Source organism: Physcomitrium patens, chromosome 25 (assembly GCF_059467195.1).
Source record: "Physcomitrium patens ecotype Gransden chromosome 25, ASM5946719v1, whole genome shotgun sequence".
Taxonomy (NCBI): Eukaryota; Viridiplantae; Streptophyta; class Bryopsida; order Funariales; family Funariaceae; genus Physcomitrium; species Physcomitrium patens.
Genome location: NC_143434.1, coordinates 4,535,442 through 4,559,624, shown reverse-complemented (window position 1 = coordinate 4,559,624; position 24,183 = coordinate 4,535,442). Strand labels below are relative to the sequence as shown.

General features: G+C 42.1%; 2 protein-coding genes and 1 long non-coding RNA gene across 6 annotated transcripts; 2 read left to right on the top strand and 1 right to left on the bottom strand.

The window, feature by feature from the left end:
- Nucleotides 1-1,735: 1,735 nt before the first annotated feature.
- On the bottom strand, nt 1,736-7,577 carry LOC112278504 (putative ATP-dependent DNA helicase CHR12). Its single transcript, XM_024512086.3, has 5 exons — nt 7,031-7,577; nt 6,244-6,552; nt 5,108-5,894; nt 3,937-4,941; nt 1,736-3,741 (listed from the first exon to the last, which is right to left on the bottom strand). Exons 2-5 carry the CDS (start codon nt 6,475-6,477, stop codon nt 1,898-1,900), a joined length of 3,870 nt encoding a protein of 1,289 aa, XP_024367854.1. The 5' UTR covers nt 6,478-6,552; nt 7,031-7,577; the 3' UTR covers nt 1,736-1,897.
- Nucleotide 7,578: 1 nt separating this feature from the next.
- On the top strand, nt 7,579-9,990 carry LOC149986273 (uncharacterized). 4 transcript variants are annotated; one of them, XR_016501082.1, is made up of 4 exons: nt 7,579-8,027; nt 8,235-8,352; nt 8,460-8,568; nt 8,746-9,990. It is a non-coding gene; the product is annotated as an uncharacterized LOC149986273 (long non-coding RNA). The 4 variants fall into 4 exon arrangements; XR_016501081.1 differs by having other exon boundaries at nt 7,585-8,027; nt 8,735-9,990; XR_016501079.1 differs by lacking the exon at nt 8,235-8,352 and having other exon boundaries at nt 7,607-8,027.
- Nucleotides 9,991-18,437: 8,447 nt separating this feature from the next.
- Nucleotides 18,438-23,910, top strand: LOC112278353 (ethylene receptor 2). The gene is made up of 8 exons (XM_024511698.3): nt 18,438-19,062; nt 20,212-20,300; nt 20,462-21,399; nt 21,572-21,940; nt 22,340-22,606; nt 22,703-22,830; nt 23,058-23,261; nt 23,482-23,910. The coding sequence occupies exons 3-8, from the start codon at nt 20,497-20,499 to the stop codon at nt 23,852-23,854; spliced, it is 2,244 nt and encodes a 747-aa protein (XP_024367466.1). The 5' UTR covers nt 18,438-19,062; nt 20,212-20,300; nt 20,462-20,496; the 3' UTR covers nt 23,855-23,910.
- Nucleotides 23,911-24,183: the final 273 nt, after the last annotated feature.

The window sequence follows — 24,183 nt, the reverse complement described above, 5'->3', positions numbered from 1 at the left end:
TTACTGAGATTTCAAAGTATTCCATGACATCAACTACAGAACGAATTCTGTTCTTAAAGGATCCGAGATCTAGAGAAAAATTGATCCTTAGGAAGACAACAGATTCACCAACCCCCAAAGTCTTCAAGTAATTCTAAGAGTAGCACCACAATACCTACTATCTCAGAGTACATTCATGCTTTTGATCTGAAGAGAGCTAAATGCTGCAAGGGTTGTAGAAAAAACGTAAGCCAAAAACTAACTAAAACTTGATTGCTGCAGAGAGTCATTAGTCCAACGCATTGGAAGGGTTCCTTCTAAGCTCTGGCAAATTGAAGACGTGAATGTAACCTCCTTGAGCACTGACAACTGATGGCAAAGTGTTTAAGGTGGTGTTATCTGGCTTTGTAATAATGCCCTCCATGGGTTTATACTAACTGTACATTTTTACCCATCCTGGCAAATATCAACAAGATTTGAATATAGGCATTAGAAGCAACAGCAACAACAGTGTTCAGGAATGTGCAATAGCAAAAGGATGTCGTAGGTGTCACCACATCACCCTCTTCTCGACAATTTCGTGAATCCCTCTGTTTGGGTGCCCCATTTGCTTTCATGCAGAAGAGTTCAATATCAAAATAGCGCACAGCTTGGGCAATAATACTCAATTGGCAGAAAACTTGGCATTGAGTCTGCTGGTATTTTCTTTTCAGCGGCGTTACTCCTAGACAACTCTGGTAGAATAGGCTGAGAGTTTGCCGGAGTTCTCTGGCATCATTCTTGCTTGTTTTGTGGTCATGACAAACAGGACCACCACAAGTTTTCTCGTTAACGATCGTAGAACAAGTCTTTGTAGCAGTCAAACACATCCACAGTCGTGATTAGTATTTACAGTAAAGTGCATCACCTTTCTGTTTATAATGTAGACACCGAAAGCAGCTTCACAAAGGAGATCCCTCTTCAGAATATTGCATTTGTTTGCTCACGGCATGCTGATTCTTGTAAGAATGTCAGCTTACATTGACATCTTAGTGCTGAAGGTCAGAGCAGCAGTGACTTCTATACTAAGTTTCTGTAACACCTACAAGCAAATCCTACTCAGCGAAATCTTCGTTCTTAATCAATGTAACCCAAAAACTCGATATGGGTATACGAAAGAGAGGCTCTAGTGAGGGCAGATTGCGGATTTCATTGTTCAAACCTTTAATTTATCCGCTAAAATTCTGCAACTGTTTGTTCCATTGCAGACCATTGTTTATGCTAGACAAATTGATGACAGTCCGGCAATGTGACAAATTGATGACAGTCCGACAAATTGAGGACATCATGGAAATGGAAACATGTAAGTTCAAGGAAGCTTAGTTCACTTTGCAGTTTACGTTAATCTCTGTAATAATTCTAACGAGTTTTTCTATCTTGTTAGGAGAACGTCACATTATGTGGTGAAAAACAACGAGAGGACACCTTCTCACTACAGCACTCAGCCGACTCAAATCCGAATTTGCACATTACCCAGGCAGTGCGAATCATTTCATTTATACACAGATCATGTTGCTGAATTCCATATTATCCTTCGTGAAAACACGAGAAATTATCATCGCTCAGTCCGCAACAACGAGAAATTATGATCCTGCCAAAACAAGGTCAGAAGCTAGTGCTCCATGCTTCTTGGTCGCACAAAGGAGAATTCGAACATGTACGTGTCCTGTCTTGTCGAGAGTGCAAAAGAATCCACAAAAATGGGGCAAAAGAATGATGAGATCAGGAAAGACAAATGCCTCAGGTAATATAAAATGAGATGACGCAAAAGTATAATTTCAGGGTCTAATCCTACAACCCCTCCTAAGACAACCAGCTGAGGTAAAAGGTGGAGCTCATAAGTGCAATCGCACGTCAATGTACAAATCAGTCAATTGAGCTACATGCTCTCGTCCTCATCCTCGGTCTCATCACCTTCATGATCAATGTTTTCTTTAGGTTGCTCCTCCGAAACGGAGGCTGCGTGTCTGGATCGCTTGCGCTGCAGACCCTTCCAGTTAGCAGTAGCTTTGTCGTTAGTTACGAGGACGAGCCGCAAACGGTTCTCACTACTCTCTTTAACAGCTGTGGGGCTTTTGGTTTTGGTTTCCTCTGTGTGGTGCCGCCTCTTGATCACAATCCGCGTCTTGTTCTCGGTTGTCTTGACTTCTGCTTCTTCATATTGCAGCTCAGTGTGCTCGGTGATTGACTCATCTTCAGCGTCGGCAGCAGTTTCATCTTCAGCGTCGTCACTGTTTTCATCACCTTCGAGCATTTCAGCTACTTCCTGCTCAAGAGCAGCTTGTTGTTGCTCTCGTCTCTTGGACCGCTTCGTGAGCTGCACCTTGACAGCTGCTCCAACGTCCTCGCCGTCCTCGATGGCCTTCATCCATTGAGAATCGCTCAGCACGTCGGTATACATAACCTCCTTCCGAGCTCGCTTCCCTGTGACCTGCTTCCTGTCAGTGTCACCCTCCTGATTTCCGTCTTCGCCTTTAGGACCATTTAAAAACACCCATTCTGGCACCTCGTGCTCTTCCATCAGTCGCGTCTTGTAGCCCTCCCCTTGCCGTCTCTCCTCATCCATCTCTTCAAAGATATCGAACTCATCGTCTCCACGGGCTGACAAGCGGTTAATCTCGCGCTCGCTTGGTACATCTGTGCCTATCACGTCTGAACCCCGCCTCATTATCTCCTCCAGCATCTCCCTCCTCTCTTGTGCAGTGGAGGTAGTGTTGAACAGACCTGCCTGGATAACCTTCGCATCAATGCCCATCTTCGACTTGGCCCGCTCCAGAATCTCCTCCTCAATCGAACCCACGCTTACCAAAACAAACACACGAACCTCCTTCTTCTGCCCAATTCGGTGAGCGCGATCCTCCGCCTGCTGGTCCATCTGTGGATTCCAGTCGCTATCGAAGAGGATGACCGTATCAGCAGTTTGAAGATTCAACCCAAGGCCACCAGCTCGGGTGGACAATAGAAACATGAAGTAGGGGGAATCAGGTGCGTTGAACTTCTGCAAGAGTGTGCCCCGCTCCTCTGTCTTCGTGGTTCCGTCAAGGCGTAGGAACTTGAAGCCATGCCACTCCAGATAATCCTCTAGAATGTCCATCAATCGTGTCATTTGGGAAAACAAGAGCACACGGTGACCTGTCTTGGCCAGCTTAGGTAGCAACCTGTCTAGAAGCTCAAACTTCCCTGACGATCGTATGAGCTCGTCACGATTTTCAGGTTCATAGTCTCGGCCCTCGAGGAAAAGGTAGGGATGGTTGCAGCACTTTCGTAATTGCATGGCAGTGTTCAGCAACCCTCGTGATTTACCTGTGCCAATATCCAACCCAACCCGCCCAGACTCCATGATCTGCTTGTAATACAACCGCTGCCATGCGGACATGTCACACTTGAGAATAACTTGCGTCTTGCCAGGAAGGAACTTCTCAACCTCGGCTTTCTTCCGTCGCAGCAAGAAGGGACGAATGACTTGGTGAAGCCGACGAATGACAAGAAGCTGTTCCTCCTCTGTCAGAGACACGTCGGACCGATCTGTAAAGGGGGCATTAAACCAGTCCTCAAAATTCTCGCTAGAGTTAAAAATTGCTGGGAGTAGAAAATTGAGGAGGGACCACAGCTCTTGCAAGCTATTCTGAATTGGAGTTCCAGTCAAGAGCAGCCTTCGCCGGATGTGGTACCCAGTAGTGAGAGTTCGGGACAACATGCAGTCGTGGTTCTTGAGACGGTGACCTGCATCAGCCAAAGTGCCTCATGAGAACAACAAAGAGGTCTACCCAAAAAGATAATCAAACAAGAACCAGAACGCTCGTGAACAAACCAGGAAACTTATTAAAAATTTGAAAAGATTACCAACAATGATATCCATACTATCAGAACTCACACACCGACCACAGAAATTACCATCCAAGGCAGGATGCGAATTACCTTCGTCTACAATCATATAGTTCCACTTGACTTTCTTTAAAAAGGCTTTGTCCCGCATGATAAGATCATAGTGGGTGACCAACACATTGAACTTCCCTTCACCTCCATACTCTTCCCGCAACAGCCTCCGCTCCTCAGCGCGCCCATCGTATAAAACTGTTTGAATGCCTGGCGCCCATGTCGACAGCTCATGAGCCCAATTCGGCAACACTGCTTTGGGCGCAATTATGATGTGTGGGCCAACGACGCCCTTATTTTCAAGCAGATATGACAGCAGCGCAATAGTTTGAATAGTCTTTCCCAACCCCATTTCATCTGCCAGTATCCCATTAAGGTTGTTGTTATACAAAGATAGCATCCACTGGAGTCCTTCAATCTGGTATGCTCGCAGCTGTCCGCCTTGGAGCATTTTGGGCTGCACTGTCACTTTCTCCTCAATGGAATGGACAGCTGAGTTGTATTGTCGCTGCCCCTCTAGAAGGTCCCGCTTCTTGGACCCCGCCTCAGCGTCGACGCTTTCATTGTCGAGTAAATCTCTGGTTGCATCCTTAGGATGCCCTCGAGGTTTGTGATCTTTCTTAACGATGAATGCATCCTCGGGTTCAGCGTCTTTCTGCTTCTGCACCATAGCCCCCAACCGTTGGAGGAGATCATCGGTTCGAGACAAGAGCGTCGTAAGCCGCTCATTCTTGCTCTCTTCGACCATCCTCATGTATGCCTCCTGATCATCAGATTTAAGTGCCTGAAAGCGCAGCTTCTCTGCTCTAGTTGCTCTCTGTCTTTGTTTCCCATGCCAAGCCTGAACACCGTCGTTTCGTTGCTTCCTCCGTTTAATGGCAGCTTGAGTTTGCAACTGGTATTCTCTTGACATATTGAGGAGTTCATTGAAAAACTTCCGCTTTCGAGTGGTCTCTCTTGTCCTCTCTTCCTCCTCCAGTCTTCTCTGTCTCTCTGCTTCTCGTTTTCTTCTCTGACGTTCATCAGCTTCTGGAGCCATGGCATGTCCTGACATAACACAGAGAGTATTTAACAACAGAAAAACACCAATGCCCAAGTCACAGGGTAATAATTAATCGAAAGTGTCAAAAATTTCGAATGATGCAGGAATTCGATGTCGAGAGCAACAGAGCGCTTCAAAAAGCAGGCTTAATGATAGAGTTAATATATATACCCATATCACCGTAGTTCAAATAGGATGTTCCACTCCGTCGTATCCGCATGAGACCCCAGTCGAAGACTCGAGAGTCCGGTGAATTGCACAACTCTTTCAATCGAAGCTCTTGCAAGACTTCGGCCCTCACTTTCTTTTGCAAATTCAACAAGTCTAAAGAATACTGTTCAATAAGATTTATTTGTCGAACCTTCTCTTCTGAAAAAGCCGGCAAATCTTTGATCTCTTGAATTCGGTGGGTAAGTTTGCTGTCCATGCGAAATTTCTCCTTATTCCGTAATTCTGCGGATGTCATGAACCTTTGATTGTCGAGCATGGCTGCGTCGAGCTCTGCAAGCAAGTGACCTGGAACATATGGTGAACCGACATCCTCTGCTGAACCTGGCTGTGCCCCCTCCGAAGAAATCTGTTTTGATCGTTCAAGTTCCTGTGGATACACACCAGCAGATTTACTCTGCTCACTTTTCTCTAATGACTTTGGTAATTGCAATCCTTCGTCAAAAGTAAGAGGTTTCTCTGAGGGCTCAGATTGGGTGGTACTGTAGTTCTGAACCAAGCGACCCTCTGAAACGTGCGCATGGGCTGTGTTGGTGCACCCCTGAGCACTTGAGGGGCCCTCAACTCGTAGCTCAGAGTTCAACTCAGTGCTTTGAGCTTTCAGGGTGTCACCGTTCTCTTGGACAAATGTAACAGTCTGAGGTACCTCAGGCTGTGGGCTTTTGGAGTGGTGTGGTTGCAAGGGAGGTCCCGATCTCACCCTATTTTCGTGTCCAATTGAAGCGTCACTCTGTACAACCACGGAGAAGGTTTAAACGATACTGCAATTTCAAGAGGATGAAAAGTAACCAGGAAGGCATCGAACCCTAAAGAACCAGAGTCAGCGAAAATCAATGTAGAAAATTGCAGGAAATTTCGACTTGCGCACCTACAAGTGTCGAGAAAAACCATCAAAAAATTGATAATCATGTTTTAGGAATCTCAAATACCCATGTATCATTGCCAAGCATAAATTATTAATCACCAAGCCCCACGTTCATGTTTTTCTCATCAAAGTATATTGCAAGGCCCAAGAGTGATCGCAGGAGGGTGACATAATGCTGATCGTGTTTAATGATAGGTCACAGGATCTAACTCACCTTGTACGCTTCAGAGTACGAACCACCTCGTTGAGCAATCGAAGAGACTTTCTCGAATAATTTATTTGGAACTTGCACGCTTCGGGAAAGCAAAGAGAGAGTGCTCAGCAAGACTTTCATGTCCTGCACCTGGGTGGTTGTAAGGCTGAAGGCAGGCTGAGCATGATTATTAACTTCCATGTCGGTAGGAGAATGCTCAACATTTCCATTCATGAGCCCTCCTCCTCTTTCCATTTCTTACACTTCAAGCCTCCCACACGCTTGCACGCTTTCACGACCTCATCGATCGCCACACACTGGTCTATGCGTCTTTCCAGATCAATACAGAATACGTTCACATAAAAGTGAGTACTAGAAGCAACAAGACAAGAAAAGTGTGAAGTCACTGTTAGGCCAGTTGCGAAAACAAAAACGGAAATTACAGATTGAAAAGAAAAACATATTGTACCATCTCCGACTGCACTTCACGAGTTCGCTAATTTTTTGAGACAAAAACCCACTCAATCGGCACTGTCCCAATAATGATTTCGTAAAGCATTGCTCTTATCCCCACAAAACCTCCCAGCACACATAGGGTACCATGTCCTTACTTCCGGTGTAGAGAAGAAGTTCCAAATAACCAAGCTCCCAACCTATCGTGCATCAATTGTCCCACTATGACGCATAATCTCTTTCATGAACTGCACAATTACCCGATCCTTTCCGGCAGACAATTGCAATCTTCCACACAGAGGAGCACAGCGGCGGGAACAAAAGACCACCTCCATGGCACTGACAGAAAGCTCACCTGCCCTGCGAAATTCTTGCATTTTCCTTGGCCTACCATGCCGCACACCCTGTTCCTGAACCCATGCTGTGATTTCAATCAACAACCACCGATCCCAATTCCACAAAATCGACACCCACGATCAATCACTCCTCCTCTCCATGGCTTCTCTCGCATCGGCAACCACCCCGTCCAATCGGCAACACCACGAGACGCAAAACTTGAGGGCACAAGACGGGAGCGCGAGAGGTTAAGGGCAAGTTGTGCATGGCCGTTCAGCGAGATTCAAATCCTGTGTCTGCGAGGTTCCCTGGGCTTTTTAAAAACTGCAGACACAATCTCCTTGTCACTTTCGAATTTTGCGTTTCCATGCACACACTTGAAAATCATCAAACCATATCAGCGCTAGCGAACCCAATAAAGAAAAGACTAATCCAGCCCCCCACCAAAAACCTTCCCAAGAGCTGGTTGCCTCGGAACCCTCCATTCACTCGGATGAAAACCAAAACAAATAGCTCGCTGTGTTCATCCTGGGCCCGACGGATGTTACGCCCACCCGCCCCGCACCGCCCGGGCTCCGTTGTGAGGTTTTTCAACTTTGAAAGCCCTCTGGGCAGGTATGTCTAGAGGAGCAGGGGCTATGGTGCATTACTCGTAATTCGTGACAAGAGAAAGGAGGCGTTTAACTAATTGCGCTACAAAAGGTTCCTCACTGCGTTACTTGGGTCGAAGGGAACTAGTAGCTTTCAAACAGAAACCTCTTTTTTCTCTTTCTCTCGCTCTCATGGTGTCAGATTTTGTGTTGCCGTGCAGGTTGTGAGGTTTTGCATCGATTATGGGTGTTATGCATTGGGTCATTTTGACAGGGCTAAAGTGGGTAGGGTTCCTTTAATATATGTTACCTTTTATTGTTTTCTGGGCTTCGTTTAAATTCACTTACCGTAATGGATGCTTTGTCGATTTCGTTTCCGTGGAATCTTTTTAGCGATGCCAGAATCCATGTGGGTGGAAACTTTCTGTAAGTAAACTTTTCATACTTATTTCGGAGCCTGTAAATTTATGTTATTACTATTTCATTCAATAATAACGCCGAGTATAAACGACATACTATTTGTGCTAGACGTGGCATGAGTTGTTTTTGTTAAGGATTGTCTCTAGTAACAATACAAACGAGTTAGTCAACACTGTTGGGGCTAGTTTCGCCGATACTCGATTTTGTCTGCAGGCATGACAAGATAAGAGAATTTGATGTAAAATTGATTTTCAGAAGACACAACGGAACAAGAACTATAAGAAATATGATAATACTCATTTTGGGAAGAAGTAATTTTACTGTTACCCAGGTTTGATTTATCTATCACGTTCTTGATTGCATGATGAATTTGGAGCGGAAGCGCGCTTGATTGATCAAAAGTAATATTTTTCTGACTCTGCATGAGTTTCTCTCCAGGAAGGTAAAGATGGGGGTAAACGGTGACCAATTGAAATACAACACCTCTGCTGTTCCACCCCAATGCCACGTTTCGCTTCATGGCGCTCGTGACCATATACCAGAAGAGGTATTATGCTTTCTCCGAAAGATTTCTTACTTGTGTGGTCCAACATTTGTGCAATAACTGAAAGCAATTGGGTGCTTTGACAATCTTGAAATGTGCTTAGATGGTGCTCCCTCTCACATGTACTCGTTAAATCATCTCACGTTTAATTGTGTGGCACCTGATGAAGAAACCCACCAGATACGGTGTGGCGAACAGGAAAACTCGATAGGTCATGGAGACGGCGTGGTTGATCACTCCAAAGTCATGCACTAAACTCTGTCAGGCGGGAGTGGAACGCTACTAGTCATGGAAATCCATGACTGATATAATCTTGAGGGATTTGAAGTAGAATTCGAATCAAGTGCAACAAACCCGAGTTCCTTCTAGCTGAATGAGTCTATTGGTACATTTTCAAGATTTCTTTTTAGACTGTTGCAGTATAAGCGAAGGTGGTTATTCTTGTCTAAAAATAAGTTTGCTATTTGCCTTGGAAATCTTCTAAGTCACACTTAAGAATTCAATTGGAGCGATCTAATAACCGCCAATATTCCTAACATTGCAGTGCAGTTTTGGGACCCGTCAAAAAAAAAAAAAAACGTTTGAGTGCTTGTTTCGCATGTTAACGATGTCTTGTTTTTACGTGAACTATGGATGTGTGCTTGTCGTATCTGTCGACCTTGCTCTAATTTCACATGAATTGTTGACATTTAAATTTCGTCAAGTTAATGACACTCTTGGTTCTTGTGTAGGTTTCAATTGTTCTCATCTGTGGTAGCTGGTTTTTAACGCTTGTTTTCACCTCATGACATTATTGCAGTGCTTTTTACAGGTCAATCATTAAATCTTCTCTATAACAACATTCTTTATTCTTTGGTTTTCTGCTGTTTCAATAGCTGTCAGCGTTGTATTGAATGTGAATGACCTTGGTGGAAAGGAAATGCTGGATGCACGGATGGCTTATCTGGATTGCTTCTAGTTACAGCACTGACGTCATTGCAAGCACTGTGAAGCCTGTCTTCCCTGGCATTTAAATTCTTCTACATACATACAAAGATGCAGAGAATTTGATACAACTTTGGATGAAGAAGTCAAACGGTGAGACAAAAATCGCAAGATTAAGTTACGCACGGTGTGATCTGGATTATTTCTGCTCAGTTATTTAATAGCCAATTCCCGAAATGTACTGGGCAGAAGAGGGTGCAGAATCTGAGGATGTACTTGTACACTCTACAGTGGGGTACAGAAATAATTCGAATTTTTTTCCAAAGTGAATCAGTGTTAGAAATCACTGAACTTCAAAAAGCTCCAGCAGTTTCAAAAATGAACGCATTTTTGAGCCGTAAAGTGCATTGCAAAGATAGTAGAATCTAGTTTCATGGTGTAACAATTTTTCATTATAAAATTGTGAAAATATACATCAAGAGAGCTTTTTGTTACATACTATCTACCATCTCGTACTACCACCCCCTGCAATCACCGCTTGCATCCTATAAGGCATAGTGGAAATCAATGTACGAAGCCACTCTATAGATATGGTATCCCATACGGATTGAATTTTTTCTATCATTTCTAGCTTACTATTAGGTCTACTATGATGTTTGAGCAAATCTTTTACAACCATCCAAACGTTCTCTATTGGATTCAAGTCCGGTGAATTGGCAGGCCAAAACAACTTTTCTATACCATGAGTACATCTCCATTGCACTGGCAATGAGTTACGGTGGACTGGAGCACCATCCTCCATCAATATCAATTGCTCAGGGTCATCATGTAAGAAATAAAAGCCAATTAATACTCCTTCATAAACAATAGTGACAAAATCACTTGATGATCTCTTATTTGAAGGAATGGTGACCAATGGAGACTTATCAAAGCCAGTAAAGGCACCCCAAACCATCACTGAACTACGCCCAGACTTAAAACTTGGTGCTATACAATCCCAATTATATTTTTCGTATGCCTTCCGCCACACTCTAATTTGCCGTGGATTTTTGCCAGTTTTGAATGATGACTCATCCGTCCAAATAATATTACACCAATCTTCAAACGTCCAACTCTCATAAGCACGTGCAAATGCAAGCCTATCTGCTTTATGTTTGACATTCAAATAGGGCTTTTTAGGTGCTATACAATTTCTAAAACCAAGCTCATGGAGGTAGAGTCGAACAGTAGTTCGGGAAACACTCACCAAGTTTGCAAGTTCTACCAGAGTATGCCTTCTATTTGAACTGACAGCATGACATAACACTCGAAAATCCCGCTCAGACAACTTCCTGGGTCTGCCACATTGTGATTTCAACGACTCCACACTTCCATGGACCTTCCAATGACTCAAGATAGTTGAAATGGTGGAATAGGGAGCACTGAAGACTTCTGCAATGTCCTTACACTTCATCCCAGCCTTCCTCATCCCCACAATCTGATTCTTCTGCATAGGGGACAATGTTCTGTACTTCATGGTGCTTGCTATAAGCCTTCAAACAACACAAACCAACTTCTAGTTTAACAGAGAGGAGTCACTGAAGCTAATGATGTCCAAAACCAAAAAAGAACACTTCTAAAATCTGTATGTGCTTCACAATCTCAATATGTGGCAGTGCAATGTGCTTCACATCTTCAAATGGATTATATAAGTCACCCCATCCAAGCATTCTATGCTATCACTCCATTTTGCTGGTTGCATGCATGCCTAATTGTAACTATGATTTTTTAGCTCACCTAACCACTTCCACATTAATCATCACATTTGCAATCTGATTTTGAAGACACATGGCTAATTACATGTAATTAGACACCTCTTGCACTCCAAAAATAGATGGCTAAGTATCGGGGAAAGATTCCTTCCAACATGATCATAGCATTCAATTGAACAACAAGATTTTTTCAGCAAATGTGGTGCTCTAGAAAAAAAATCGAATTATTTCTGTACCCCACTGTACAGTGAAAAAGCGCTTGCATGCGTAGTGAACTATGGGAAACCCAATTTAATTCTATTCTTTTCAGAACCCCACAGATGGGTTGCGAATGCTGGTCAGTAGAAGTCTGGTATATTATCTAAATTGCAAATGTGGAAACAGTCCCCTCAACTGCACCCTGCTTGTGCACACTCATAAACTATTACGACTGCACTGTTTGTTGTCAGCTTTCAACCTAAAGCATACACCACTAGAGAAGCATTGAGGTCTTCCGGTGTGAAAAAAATTGCAGAGTAGTAGGTGAAAACTGATCTCTTCAAACAGTATCAAATATCATGCTGCAAATCTGTCATGTAACAAATATTTGAACAGTGGGTGGCAAGGTAAGTGGGCACAATCCAAGACTTAAAAACTGTTTGTGTGAAGATGTGCTATTCCTTACCACAGAACTACTCTTAGGGAAGTCCATGTTCAGGCACTTCTACATACTGATGCCATCAAACTATTGATAATATAAAGATATTTTGAAACTTTAAGTGCTTGTGCATCTCTTCAGAGCTTTTGTAAGAGTTTTTTTTGTTTGGTTAAAATAACATTGTGTACAAGTAAATCTTACTTTTTGTAGCTTGAAGCACTCTGTCGGATATGTGCGTAAAAATATCACAATTTTTTTTATTATCATTTGGTTTGTGAAGACATGTCCAAACCAGTTTTTGTTACTAGGGATAAACGCCTGAAAAAGAAATTAGCAATAATTTGTTGCAGATTACATATAATTTCTTTTACATTAGAAATTTTAAAATGTAATTTTTTGCAATAAGTCTTTGCAATTATTTAAAGATTTTTTTTACTTTTTATTGTTTGTGCATGTATCTCAGTAAGCATTATTTAGTTTTATATCAACTAATTTTACTTATTTTAAGCACAAAATAAGTAAATTCAAGCATTTTGTTAGGAGATTTGTAGTTACATGTCTTGTTATGCATCAGTTTCTGATCGAAGACAAAATTAAAGCCGTTGTCCTTGAATTTCTTCCAAGCCTATTTCTTAATAATTCATCTAATTTAAACAAAATTAGTAGATAATTTATGTTGTTATTCAAAAATTTAATTAAGTAGCAAAGAATGTACAACACGCATGCATTAGTGTTTGCATTAGTGTTGATTCCATGGAATTGCATGTAAGATTCACTTAAAGCATTAAAGCATGAGTTGTTAATAAAGTTCTAAATCAATGGCATAGAACCAAAATTGAACAAACAAATAAACCTTAAGTTAAATTGCACACACTAATGCTATCACTCTAAAATAGTAACTATTGAATGTTGGGCAGTACTGTAACAGATGAAACAGAAAGGTGCTGATCTCGCGTCACAAAAATATTACTACAGACGAAAGGCTAAATACATCGTTAGAACACGAGAATAGAGAAGGCAGCGAGGTAAAAAGGCTCATTAAAACCCCTAGACCTAAAACTACTTGTGCAAGGATCCAGAAATGAACATGAACAGGACCGGAATTCCCAAGCATCTTCACCAACACTAAGTCCAGGACCCAGATCCCACAACAAACTGTGCTGTACAGATCCAACCGTGCGGTGAGAAGAGAGTTCTGCACGAGATGGTGAAAAAGCAAATTAAATTGCGCAACTAGTTGCTTCAAGCCAGTTTCGTTCCGAAGTAATTACATAAGCTTTGTATTCTGACATGTTTGTATAGTTGACGAAAATAAGAGAAGATAATAACGTGCAGAAAGAGACAACCAAAAAGCGTACAATTGTAATAAGCACCAAATCTGGCAGACAATGTTAACTTTTCGTGTACGTTGCAGTTTCATGCGAAGCTCAAGTTGATGATACAGAAATTACTTCATGATGTGTGCAAAATGCGGTCATTCATCCAGTAATTATGAATGAATGACGTAATCGATGCATTGGGAGCAGACTTTCGAATGCATCAATAAAATAAATTGCACACCTTGAAACTACACGAAAATCGAGAAAAATTATTTGCAGACGTAGATTTCAACGAAGAAGAGTTAGAACTTGGTGAGTGGCATTCGGTTGTCTGCGTCGTCTATTATACTTTCATTAACGTCGACATGTAGTACCATGCGCCCGCACGACTGGCGGATTGAAGCAGACTTATGGATAAATTTCAAAACGTTATCGTCTACTGTTTGAGGGAGAGCAGAAGGCATGCATGATGATACCAAGATGAAGCGAAAAATCACTTCTCGGGGTTCTTCGAGCACCGAACACTAGACAATCAACTTGTACTTCCTGGTAAGCTCTTCCTTAGAGAACAATCGCTGGCTGCAATCTGTCGTGGTTTGACAACAAGAGTGCACGTTTGATAATGAATCTGCTTTCTACTGACGAAATTCAAGCCGGAGAAACAAGTTGCCGAGTAGTTAAACCAAACAGGTTACGCAGACCGATCTAATCTCCAGTCACATCGCGAGGACGCTCGGCACAAACTTCAAACTCCCATCTATCACCGCGAGATTCATGCACTATCCCAAGTGCATTGCCCAAAGCCCACTTCCACTCACCGAAACGATGAACGGCCGCAAAACAACCACGCAACGAAGCAGATGATCCAACCCCTACGCAAGAACAGACCAAACTCTACACGACAGAAGTTCGTCAACAAAATTCACAACACGCACGGCAACATGAGAGCTAGATCCAAACTCATAACCCTCTGTCCCACAAGACTACACATGGAACCGGCCAAAGCGACCAGCAACATTCGATCCAACAGCGAGCACCACAACCGCGAAACTACAAAATAAACAATAAAAAACAACGCGGTGAGTGACGGAACGAGCGCATGTCGATTATTTTACTCTATGGCAGCGTAGGATTCAGGTCTCATCACGGGGAGGCGGGAGTTGAGAGTAACGTCCGATAAGAAGAGATTCCGGCATCGGGCAATAGCTCGGGCAGGGCCGACTGCACAGTTCGCCCGCCCAAACTGGATATCGATTCGAAGTGGCCCCCCGGCTTGCGATTCACTGGTCTGCTCAGATTAGAGCGAATCAGCCCCGTTTTTCGAAACTTCGAACTCTACATTGTGCCACCGTGGGTTCCTAGCATTGGCCGTATGCCACTCCTAGTTACTTGAACTGGGTGGGCCTTGTTCACATCGCCCCCCCCCTTCTCGCGACTTACTGGCCCCCGCTTAGATTTGCGAGAATCATCCCCCGATTTAGAAACAAAGCTGCCACAATACTTTATGTCACGTTGGCACCTATCATTGACCGCATGCCACTCCGAGTGACCTGAACTGGGTGGGCCTCGTTCACACCGCCCCCTCTCGCTACAGCCACTGGGGGTTCGATGCTGCGCTTCCGTTTGGATGAACGTTGTTTTTACAACTTGTTGTTCGTTTTCATTCGTCTCTCTGGACACCCACTTGCTTTCTACAATCTCGTTGTCAAAGTGTGATGTTCTTTGAGCTTTGGAATAGGATTTGGGGCCTAGTTCAGGCCACCGCTTTGCAGAATTCGATGCTTTCCATTAGTAGAATGGATAATCTTTTGCATAATCTTTAATCACATACAGATAGATAAATACAGATTAATAAAGGGCTGTATTATTGTAAGTAGGAAACAGAATGTAGCCCTTGTAGTCTAAATACATCTACCACAACATACAATATCAAAGCAAGACTTATTAATTAGTTTCTGTTATAATTCATGCAAAAATAATTTAATCCTGTAAATGCTTCAGTGGTATTTGGTAATTTAGCAATTATGCATGTTCAATATTATTATGATTTACTTCAATTTAAAAGTAATCTAATATGTTGAAATTAAATTTGCTTCCCCGCTAAAAGTATAGTGATCTATTAGCAAAACAAATTATGTGTGTGAATGACATAGGTATAAGTATTTTTCAACAAATGCTAGCAATGTAAAACAAATAATAATAATAATAAATAAATAAATCTTAACTAACTTTATATACAGTCATTTTAATTGCTTCTTACTCAGGAAATCCAATATCTATATATATATAGATATAGATATATGTAACACTTTTGATGAATATATGACTTTTTTGTCACTATTATGTTGATTGGTTTAGGGAGATATACCATTACCCACATTATGAATTTCAATATAATCATTCCAAGTCACCAACTCATAAAAAGTTTTTGAAAATATTTAGAAGATATTGATTGATAATGGATTGATAAATTTATATTTGTATTTAGCATCAATCAGTACTTCTGTATTTTTCTGGAAATTAAATAACAATTCTTCTAGAGTGAAAAGTTTTGAGGTACATTCTCACAATAATCACACAAACTCTACACAAGTAAATTGTTTATTTTTCTTGCACAAAAAAGCATAACTAACCCTTGGATTCAAGAACAAACACGCAATAGAAATCTGTTGTTCAACATCATAAATAACATATTTACTTGCTAGTACAAACAACCTTCAATTGTATTTTTAGCTCATATAACCCAATCATTGGAATAATTGATGCTGATAAATTATTAACAAGATGCTTGAAGAACAAAAGTTAATGAAGAACATGACAAATGAAAATAATGTAGTTCTCTCTCCAAGTGAAAAGTTACTGTATATCACAAACTGTTTGACTTTTGATGAATGTTACATTGTTAAGAGATGTACTGAACTTGTTCTTAAAAGTTTTAGTGGCATTGTTTTATGTGTGTATATGTATATTCATACACATACACACATTATAAAAATAAAATAAAATAAAATAAAAATCCATGTACCTAACATTCTGTCTTTCTAAATACAAAATGATACAAATTTAGTTGCCATTGCACATTTAAAAGAGTTATATATATACATATATAAAGTGGTTCAAATGGAACTACATTCATTACAAAAAAATTACATGTTATTTAAACTAAACTATTTAAGAAATTTTTTAAAAACATTTTCTAATATACAATGAATGTGTTTTAATTTTTGATTTTAAGCAGAATTTGCACATGTAATTAGTAGTAAAGTAAAAAACATTAGTAGTTGATTTCTCAAAAGAAAATTTATTTATTTATTCAATTGTATGATTTATTTATTTTAAAATTAATGATTTATTAATATTGCAAAAAATATTCATGAGGATACTAATTCTTTTATAATGTTTTTGGTGATAGAGATATTATAAAACAAACAATTTAGAGCTATAGAAATTTTAGTGAAGAATTGATTCAGAAATATAAATTAAGAATTCAATGACTATGATTTTGGATTTATATAGTATTTGTATTTTAATAATATAATAATGATATAATTGAGTATTTTTTAAAAAAATCATGTATTATAACTTGCTAAAAAGACCAAATCTGAACAAAAATAGTATTGATGGTTAGAAAAAGAAAAAAAGAAAAAAAGAAAACTAAATTGACAGTAAGAATAATTACAATTAACTCAGAAGGGTGTAACAGTACAAGTTGTTTTGCACATTATGCTTCTAAGAGTGTGATGCATCTCAACTTGTGTTTTATTTATACTTTAAAATATAAGTTCCATAAATCCTTCCATGGAAAGTTTTAAAGGAACTATAGAAGATTTGAAATGATTTAGGGAATTTTAATGGAAACATTCAAAAGATTACAGAAGATTTTGCAAAAGATTTAGAACTATTATAAAAAGTCCAAGATTCATCGTTGTTATGTATCCATGACATGCATTTAAAAATGATAAGATGGTTTTAATATCTACTATACATAGTAACACATTTTTACTTTTATTTAAAGTTTTTTCTGTATGAATTCTTTATTATTGTTTTAAAAAAATGAATAAGAATGATACATCATTCAAACATAATTCGTAAGTAAGTAAACATTGTATGTAAAAATGTTTTAAATAGTATTCTGGAAATATACTTATTCTTTACCTTAAAGTAAAAAGAAATAGGTAAGCACAGTCAATATAATTAAAACTTCCTTTGACTACAGTGGTTCAATCTGTAACAAAAATGTTGGAGTAAAATTGAGCATCAAATGTAACATACATGCACTCTTACTTACACACACACGAGACAGTGGTGAAAATGACGAGGGTCAAATCCATTGAAGCCCCGAACAATCCAGAAGCACATGGGTCATTACAAGGTCCAGTTCATTGTGGAAGGCATGCAAACCCTAACTGTGTTACAAATCCATCGGGTGCGGGAGGTAGACAGCTCAGCTCAAGTCCTGAGGAGGAAGAATATCGGGGGAAAAGGAACAACACACCATCTCTGAGAGACCTGCAAACTCATTCCATTCACGGACAACCCCCCTTTTCACGCTCCCGTGGGCCTACTACAAGGTTTCGATCACACTTGCCACAGCGCATCAGTCAACAAGGCCCTAGTGCCATCGTCGGTTCGCGCACCTGCACTCCTGCTGCTGCTTCACACAATTACCACGCACAATTATAGCACCCTCCCTCTTCTTCCTCTTCCTCCCCTCTGCTGACAAACTTCTCCTCGTTGTCAATTACGGCACAGCTCGTATAGTGGATTGCGGGGGTGATAAAACACATGGACGAGAACGTGCAAGAGCTATGACGACACACAAGCAGAGTCCCAAATCAGAGAGAGTGAGTCTTCCCCTTGTGAAGCGGAAGACTGGACTTCGGGAGGGTGGTCTTGAATCCACCCTACCCTAAGGCCGTAAATGGTACCAGATAAGTCCACCTCGGACGGGACGGGAATACGATACGGTTGTGGGTGCACGTTCATGCCCATGGTCGGGACAGTGACACGTCTGTGCACCTCCCCTGCGTGTGCAGCTACTCCTCCTTTGAACCTGGACCGCTGTCCGGGGGGTCATCGATGACGGGGAAATCGTCCACGTTCCTCACAAGTCCCCACAGGCTGCGCCGCACTGGAGTTCCCATGCGGGTGGGGGACGGTTCCCGGGGGAGATTCCTTGGGGTGGCTCGTCCTGCAAAGGCATCTCAGTAACCGCGATTGCCGTGGGCCCAAATCTGCAAGGAGTCAGGGGAGAGTGTTCGGATGTGATGAGTTAAATAGGAATTTTGCGTGTTAAGTTTTTGTGGAAGTAACCGGGAGTGTGTGCAAGTGTGTGTGAGAGTGATTGCAGCAGTAGCGACGAGGGCAAGGGAAGGGCAAAAAGGAAAGGGGTATGGAAAAGGGAATAGAACGGAACCTACGAGGATAGTGGTGCCCCACTGCCTTTCTGACACATTCCCGTCTCCGCGGTCCTTTGGTTCATGTTGCTGCATGCGGGCCAGTGTTGGACTGAGCTCGACCTTGCTCTTGGTTTCGGTTTTCCGGGGGTCGACATCGCCTTGGAGTTGAAAATTGAAGATGCCTCCAGTGGTCAACTTGCTAGGGTTGCGCGAGGGAGCGAGGTTTGGGACGGTTCGTTGAGAGGAAGAGAGGGAGAGAGGGAGAGAGGGAGGGAGAAAGAGCGAGAGAGAGTCATGTGAGGAGAACGTTGGTGCGGTAGAGTGCAATTGTTACTGCTGCTGCTGCAATGGTTGACGAGGATTGCAGGTGCAGTCGTGGCCATGGATTTGGTTGATGAGAAGCGGTGGAGTTGGCTTGAAGGAGGATCTAGAGTGCTTCGCGAGTGAATGCGTTCGGGCTTTTTGAGGTAGTGCACGGGCGCGACGGGGTGATGACTTGTTGGTTTTTGTGTTTGTGTTTGTCTTGTGTGTGTGTGTGGGAGGCGGGGGAAGCGTTTGGTCTAGGGCGGATTTCGACTGGTGCGCTGGTGTAGCAAGTGTCACATGAAAGAAGCTTCTTGTATGTTGGAGGGCGGGCGGATGCGGGGGTGCGGTGTTTTAGCTCTGCGTGGGGTTTGAATGGCACCTTTGAGGAGACTGTCCTAGGTAGTAGAATGGCGGAGGTGGATGGTCCTCTGGTTGCAGTTGGATTATGCCTCATGCATGAAATGCTGAATGCCTAGGGGATGTGGTGGTGAATGTCAAAGTTCATTGTGAGTATCCGCAGTATCATTTGAAGGTCTTTATTGGATTCTTTGCGCGGTTCAAGGGTCCTATTTAGAAGCATGCGAAGGATTTGGAAGCGATGCTGCCGCTTCGCGAGCAGGCGCATGGAACATGCGGACCGTAATATTTGATGCTAGTTTCACGAAGCGTCTATGCTTTGCGCGAGTATTGGTGGACTTTACTTTAGATTTACTTGTGTACCGTGCTAAAGGGAATCTTTGAGTCGGCTTTTTGAGTCGGCTTTCGATTTTGGAATGGGGAACGCCTGCATCGCGTGGAAATACTTTTGAGAAGTGCGCAAATATGTTGGGTGGCCCCTGGCTCGATTTTTGAAGAGGCTGAGGTCGTCTAGTATTCTTGGATCAGGATAAATTCTCGGTGCTATATGACAAGTTGTTGCGTAACGTAGCTGGCCTCTGGGGTGGAATAGTTCAGGGTGACACTGAAATATGTCTGAAATATGTATTCTTAGATTGTGAAAATGGTAGGATTTCTGTGGAGAATTTAAATTATATTTATCACAGATAATCAACGAATAGATATGATTAGTCGTTACACTAGTTACGGTATAGTGTAGCTAGTCTCTCCTCTTTGGGTTTCAAATACTTATATCGATTGTTGTTTTGAATCTTCGAGGAGAAGTACTCCACTCGTGGTCTAAAATCGGTTTTGTTATTTGGTTACTAGTGTTGTTGGGTTCTTAATCATCCCTTTTCTCTTGAAATTTTCTTCTACTAGATAGCCTTGAGCCGACTCTGAAGCCTGTCATATTCTTGGTGGTCACTGCGCAGGAGACTAAGTTGCTGCGAGCTCGATTGATATTGAGACATTCTGGCGACTATTTCTTGTACATATGTTAAGGCGGAGACGGCTGAATATGGTAGTTTGCTATCATCACGTACCCGTAGATAATGCTGAAGCTTTGCTCACATTCACCATAGTTCTACTTTTTTCTTTTTCTTTTCTTTTTCTTTTTTCTTTCTTTCTTTCTTTCTTTCTGCGATTGGCTGAGCAGCACTCCGGTTGTCTTCAAAATCACAGGAAGGATAGTGGAGTAGAGTGAGGAACTGGGAGCGATGGAAGCGTGCAATTGCGTAGAGCCGCAATGGCCTCCAGACGATCTTCTCATGCGGTACCAGTACATATCGGATTTTTTCATCGCGTTGGCATATTTCTCTATTCCGCTGGAGCTTATTTACTTTGTGAAGAAGTCGTCTATTTTCCCATATCGATGGGTTCTTGTTCAGTTTGGAGCCTTCATTGTGCTGTGCGGAGCAACGCATCTAATATCCTTGTGGACGTTCAGTAGCCATTCTCGAACAGTGGCCGTCGTTCTTACAATAGCGAAGGTTCTTACTGCTGTTGTGTCGTGTGCCACAGCACTCATGCTTGTGCACATTATTCCAGACCTCCTTAGTGTAAAGACTCGAGAATTGTTCTTGAAGAAGAAGGCTGCAGAACTTGATCGTGAAATGGGATTGATACGTACACAGGAGGAAACAGGTCGTCACGTTAGGATGCTCACTCATGAAATACGAAGTACCCTAGATCGACATACAATTTTGAATACCACCCTCATAGAACTCGGAAAAACGCTTTCGCTTGAGGAGTGTACTTTATGGATGCCAAGCCCAGATGGTCAAGAGCTACAACTCAAAAATGCTCTTCGAGCTGAATCTCTTCATGTTACAGTCCCCATACATCACCCAACTATCAAGCAAGTGTTTAGTACTCCCCGGGCAGTGGTGATATCTCCTAACAGCCCAGTTTGTGTTACTCGAATTCGTGGAGCGAAGTACATGACTGGGGAGGTCGTGGCAATTCGAGTCCCACTTCTGCATCTCACAAACTTCCACTTCAGTGATTGGCCTGATGCCGGAACACGTCCTTTTGCATTGATGGTGCTGATGTTGCCTTTAAACAGTGCACGAAGGTGGCACGTTCATGAATTGGAGCTAGTGGAAGTTGTGGCTGATCAGGTGAGGAGATGATGCAGTTCTAACCTTCGGAGTTTTAGCCATCCTTACTCCTTCAAAATTGCGTTGCGAAATAGTGAGCCTTTGCACCGTGATTTTCATGTGATGTCTTCTGTTGTCGTGGTTCGCTTATGAGGAAAGTGTTCTTAGAGGATATAGCACCTACTGAATGCAGGTGGCTGTGGCTCTATCACACGCAACAATTCTGGAGGAATCAATGCTTGCTCGAGATCTTTTGATGGAACAAAACGTAGCATTGGAACATGCTAGACAGGAAGCAGAGACAGCTATTCGAGCCCGCAACGACTTTCTGGCTGTGATGAATCATGAGATGCGCACGCCCATGCATGCTATCATTGCTCTTTCTTCTTTATTACAAGAAACGGAGTTAACCCCTGAGCAGCGGTCTATGGTGGAAACTGTTTTGAAAAGCAGTAACCTTTTGGCCACATTGATAAATGACGTGCTTGATCTCTCTCGGCTCGAGGATGGAAGTCTGGAGCTCGATATTCAGACATTCAACCTTCCTAATGTCTTCAAAGAGGTAATCTATCGGAGTCAATTTTTTGACATGTGGACTGATACGGTCGCTTGTGGAAGTGTATTCCTTTAGGCCCACTACTAAAGTGCTTGACGAAGAACGAACTAGTGATTTTCCGTAAGGTTCTATGCCTGTTATTGCTGCTGAAGTACAGCTTAGACTTAATTCTTGGTAGGCGGATTAAGAGCTTTTTATAAAGCTTAGCTTCGAGATAAATGAGGCAATTATAAGCGTAACAACTTATGCTCTGCTTACTTACCTGGTTCGTTGGAAGTCTGAACTAAGTCACTAAAACACCCAGTGGCATCATTTTCCACATATTACGGGCTTTGATGTTTCTTCAATATCTTTAATGTTTCTTAATCTAAGTATCTCTCTGGGGCATTGTTTTTGCCTTGGCAGGTTTTGAACCTTGTGAAGCCAATAGCGTCCGTGAAAAGGTTACAAGTGAACTTGACTATGGGGCCCGACATCCCTGAAATTGCAGTTGGGGATGATAAGCGGCTTTTACAAACTGCTCTCAATGTTGTTGGAAATGCGGTGAAGTTTACTAAGGAGGGCCACGTGAACGTAATTGTAGGTCTAGAAAGACCTGAATATCCGCGTGACCCTCGTCAGCCAGATTTTCGGCCTTTATCAGGAGACAATCATTTTTACCTCAGAGTCCAGGTTGGGTTTTATCTCCTTTTGATGTGTTTGATTCACTATCCTGGTTCAAGTACCTGCATTATTTGCTAGAAACTGACATGATGGACGTTTTTGTAGGTGCGGGACACAGGTTTAGGTCTCAATCCACAAGACATCCCTATGCTATTTAACAAGTTTGTACAAGCTGACTCTACCACAACTAGAAATTACGGAGGGACAGGACTTGGGTTAGCTATTTGTAAAAGGTCGCTTCAGATCCTTACTGCAATTGCTTATACGCCTTCTTTTATGCTTTCTTTTTCAATACTTTATCTTTAATTATTGCTTGTGGGTAGCCTCGATGTGTCTTTAGGTTGCTGTTGAGGTTGGAATGCACTTGGAATTTTTCTAAATTTCTGGACCTCGATCTTCAACTATCTTGTATAACGTTTGAAATGTACACCTATCTCACAAGTCGGTTGTTGAGCGACAGATTTGTTAATCTCATGGATGGGCATATATGGATTGAAAGCGAAGGGGTTGGAAGGGGGTCGATTGTGACCTTCATTGTGAAGTTAAATCTTCCCGAGACTTCAAGTCATCTCTCTATTCATATTGCGCCTACCTCGCAACCAAGTGGTAGTCAGTCTCGGACAGACTTTTCTGGTGTCAGAATCTTGGTCACCGATGACAATGGGTAAGTACTCGTCCTTTCTTCCACCTGATTTTTTTCAAAAGCATGATTGTTCTTGGAGATAGATGGCTAAATGTGAATTAGGAGATCACACTCTTGCCATGTGTTTTTAGATATTCTTTCTTATACGGACATTCTTAAGCTGATTGCCAACTTCCCTTATTGGCTTGAGATCTGTTTGTTGTCGACGTAAATTTGACAGATTTCAAACCTTTGAATGCAGTGTGAACAGGATGGTAACGCGAGGCTTGCTAATGAGACTAGGGTGTGAAGTGACTTTGGCGGCATCTGGACGGGAATGTCTGCAATTAATCCAACAGCGAAACCAGGCATTTAACGTGCTTCTACTTGATGTGTGCATGCCGGAGATGGATGGATATGAAGTTGCTACTCAAATTCAAAAAAGATTAACACGTCGCGATCGGCCGCTTCTTGTTGCCCTTACGGCCAACACTGATCGTATCACCCATGAGAAATGTCTTCGTCTGGGCATGGACGGAGTGGTCACAAAGCCTATTTCGTTAGAAAAGATGCGATTGGTGCTCACAGAGCTTTTGGAACGAGGCTCCATTTCTGAACTTACTCAAAGATTATGATATTAGTTGTTGAATTCATATCCCCCTAATTTGAAAGGCAAACGAAGTTCCATTTATTCTGTACATGCGAAATGCGCCTGGGAAATGTGTAATTTCATTAGCCAACACATATAGAATTTACTGTCTAACAAGTCAGACAGGTTCAAGGTCTGGCCACGAGAGTTGCTCACAGCTTGCATGGAGACATGTGAAGAGAAAACAGGGGTATGTATAGTACTGAGTATTCGAAGGTTTCACACGGTTCTGTTACCCCGCTTAGCCGTGCCGCATTGATCCACATTAAAAAAACATACAATGCAATCTAGTGGGACGCTTCTCTCATGCAAGTG

Excerpts from the sequence above, each read along its gene's own strand:
- LOC112278504 (XM_024512086.3), bottom strand. The coding sequence starts at position 6,477 with ATGGAAAGAGGAGGAGGGCTCATGAATGGAAATGTTGAGCATTCTCCT. Across the intron at positions 5,895-6,243 it reads CGTACTCTGAAGCGTACAAG|AGTGACGCTTCAATTGGACA; the intron begins GTGAGTTAGATC and ends GTGGTTGTACAG. Across the intron at positions 3,742-3,936 it reads CTATATGATTGTAGACGAAG|GTCACCGTCTCAAGAACCAC; the intron begins GTAATTCGCATC and ends TGGCTGATGCAG.
- LOC112278353 (XM_024511698.3), top strand. The coding sequence starts at position 20,497 with ATGGAAGCGTGCAATTGCGTAGAGCCGCAATGGCCTCCAGACGATCTT. Across the intron at positions 21,400-21,571 it reads TGGAAGTTGTGGCTGATCAG|GTGGCTGTGGCTCTATCACA; the intron begins GTGAGGAGATGA and ends TACTGAATGCAG. Across the intron at positions 22,607-22,702 it reads ATTTTTACCTCAGAGTCCAG|GTGCGGGACACAGGTTTAGG; the intron begins GTTGGGTTTTAT and ends ACGTTTTTGTAG.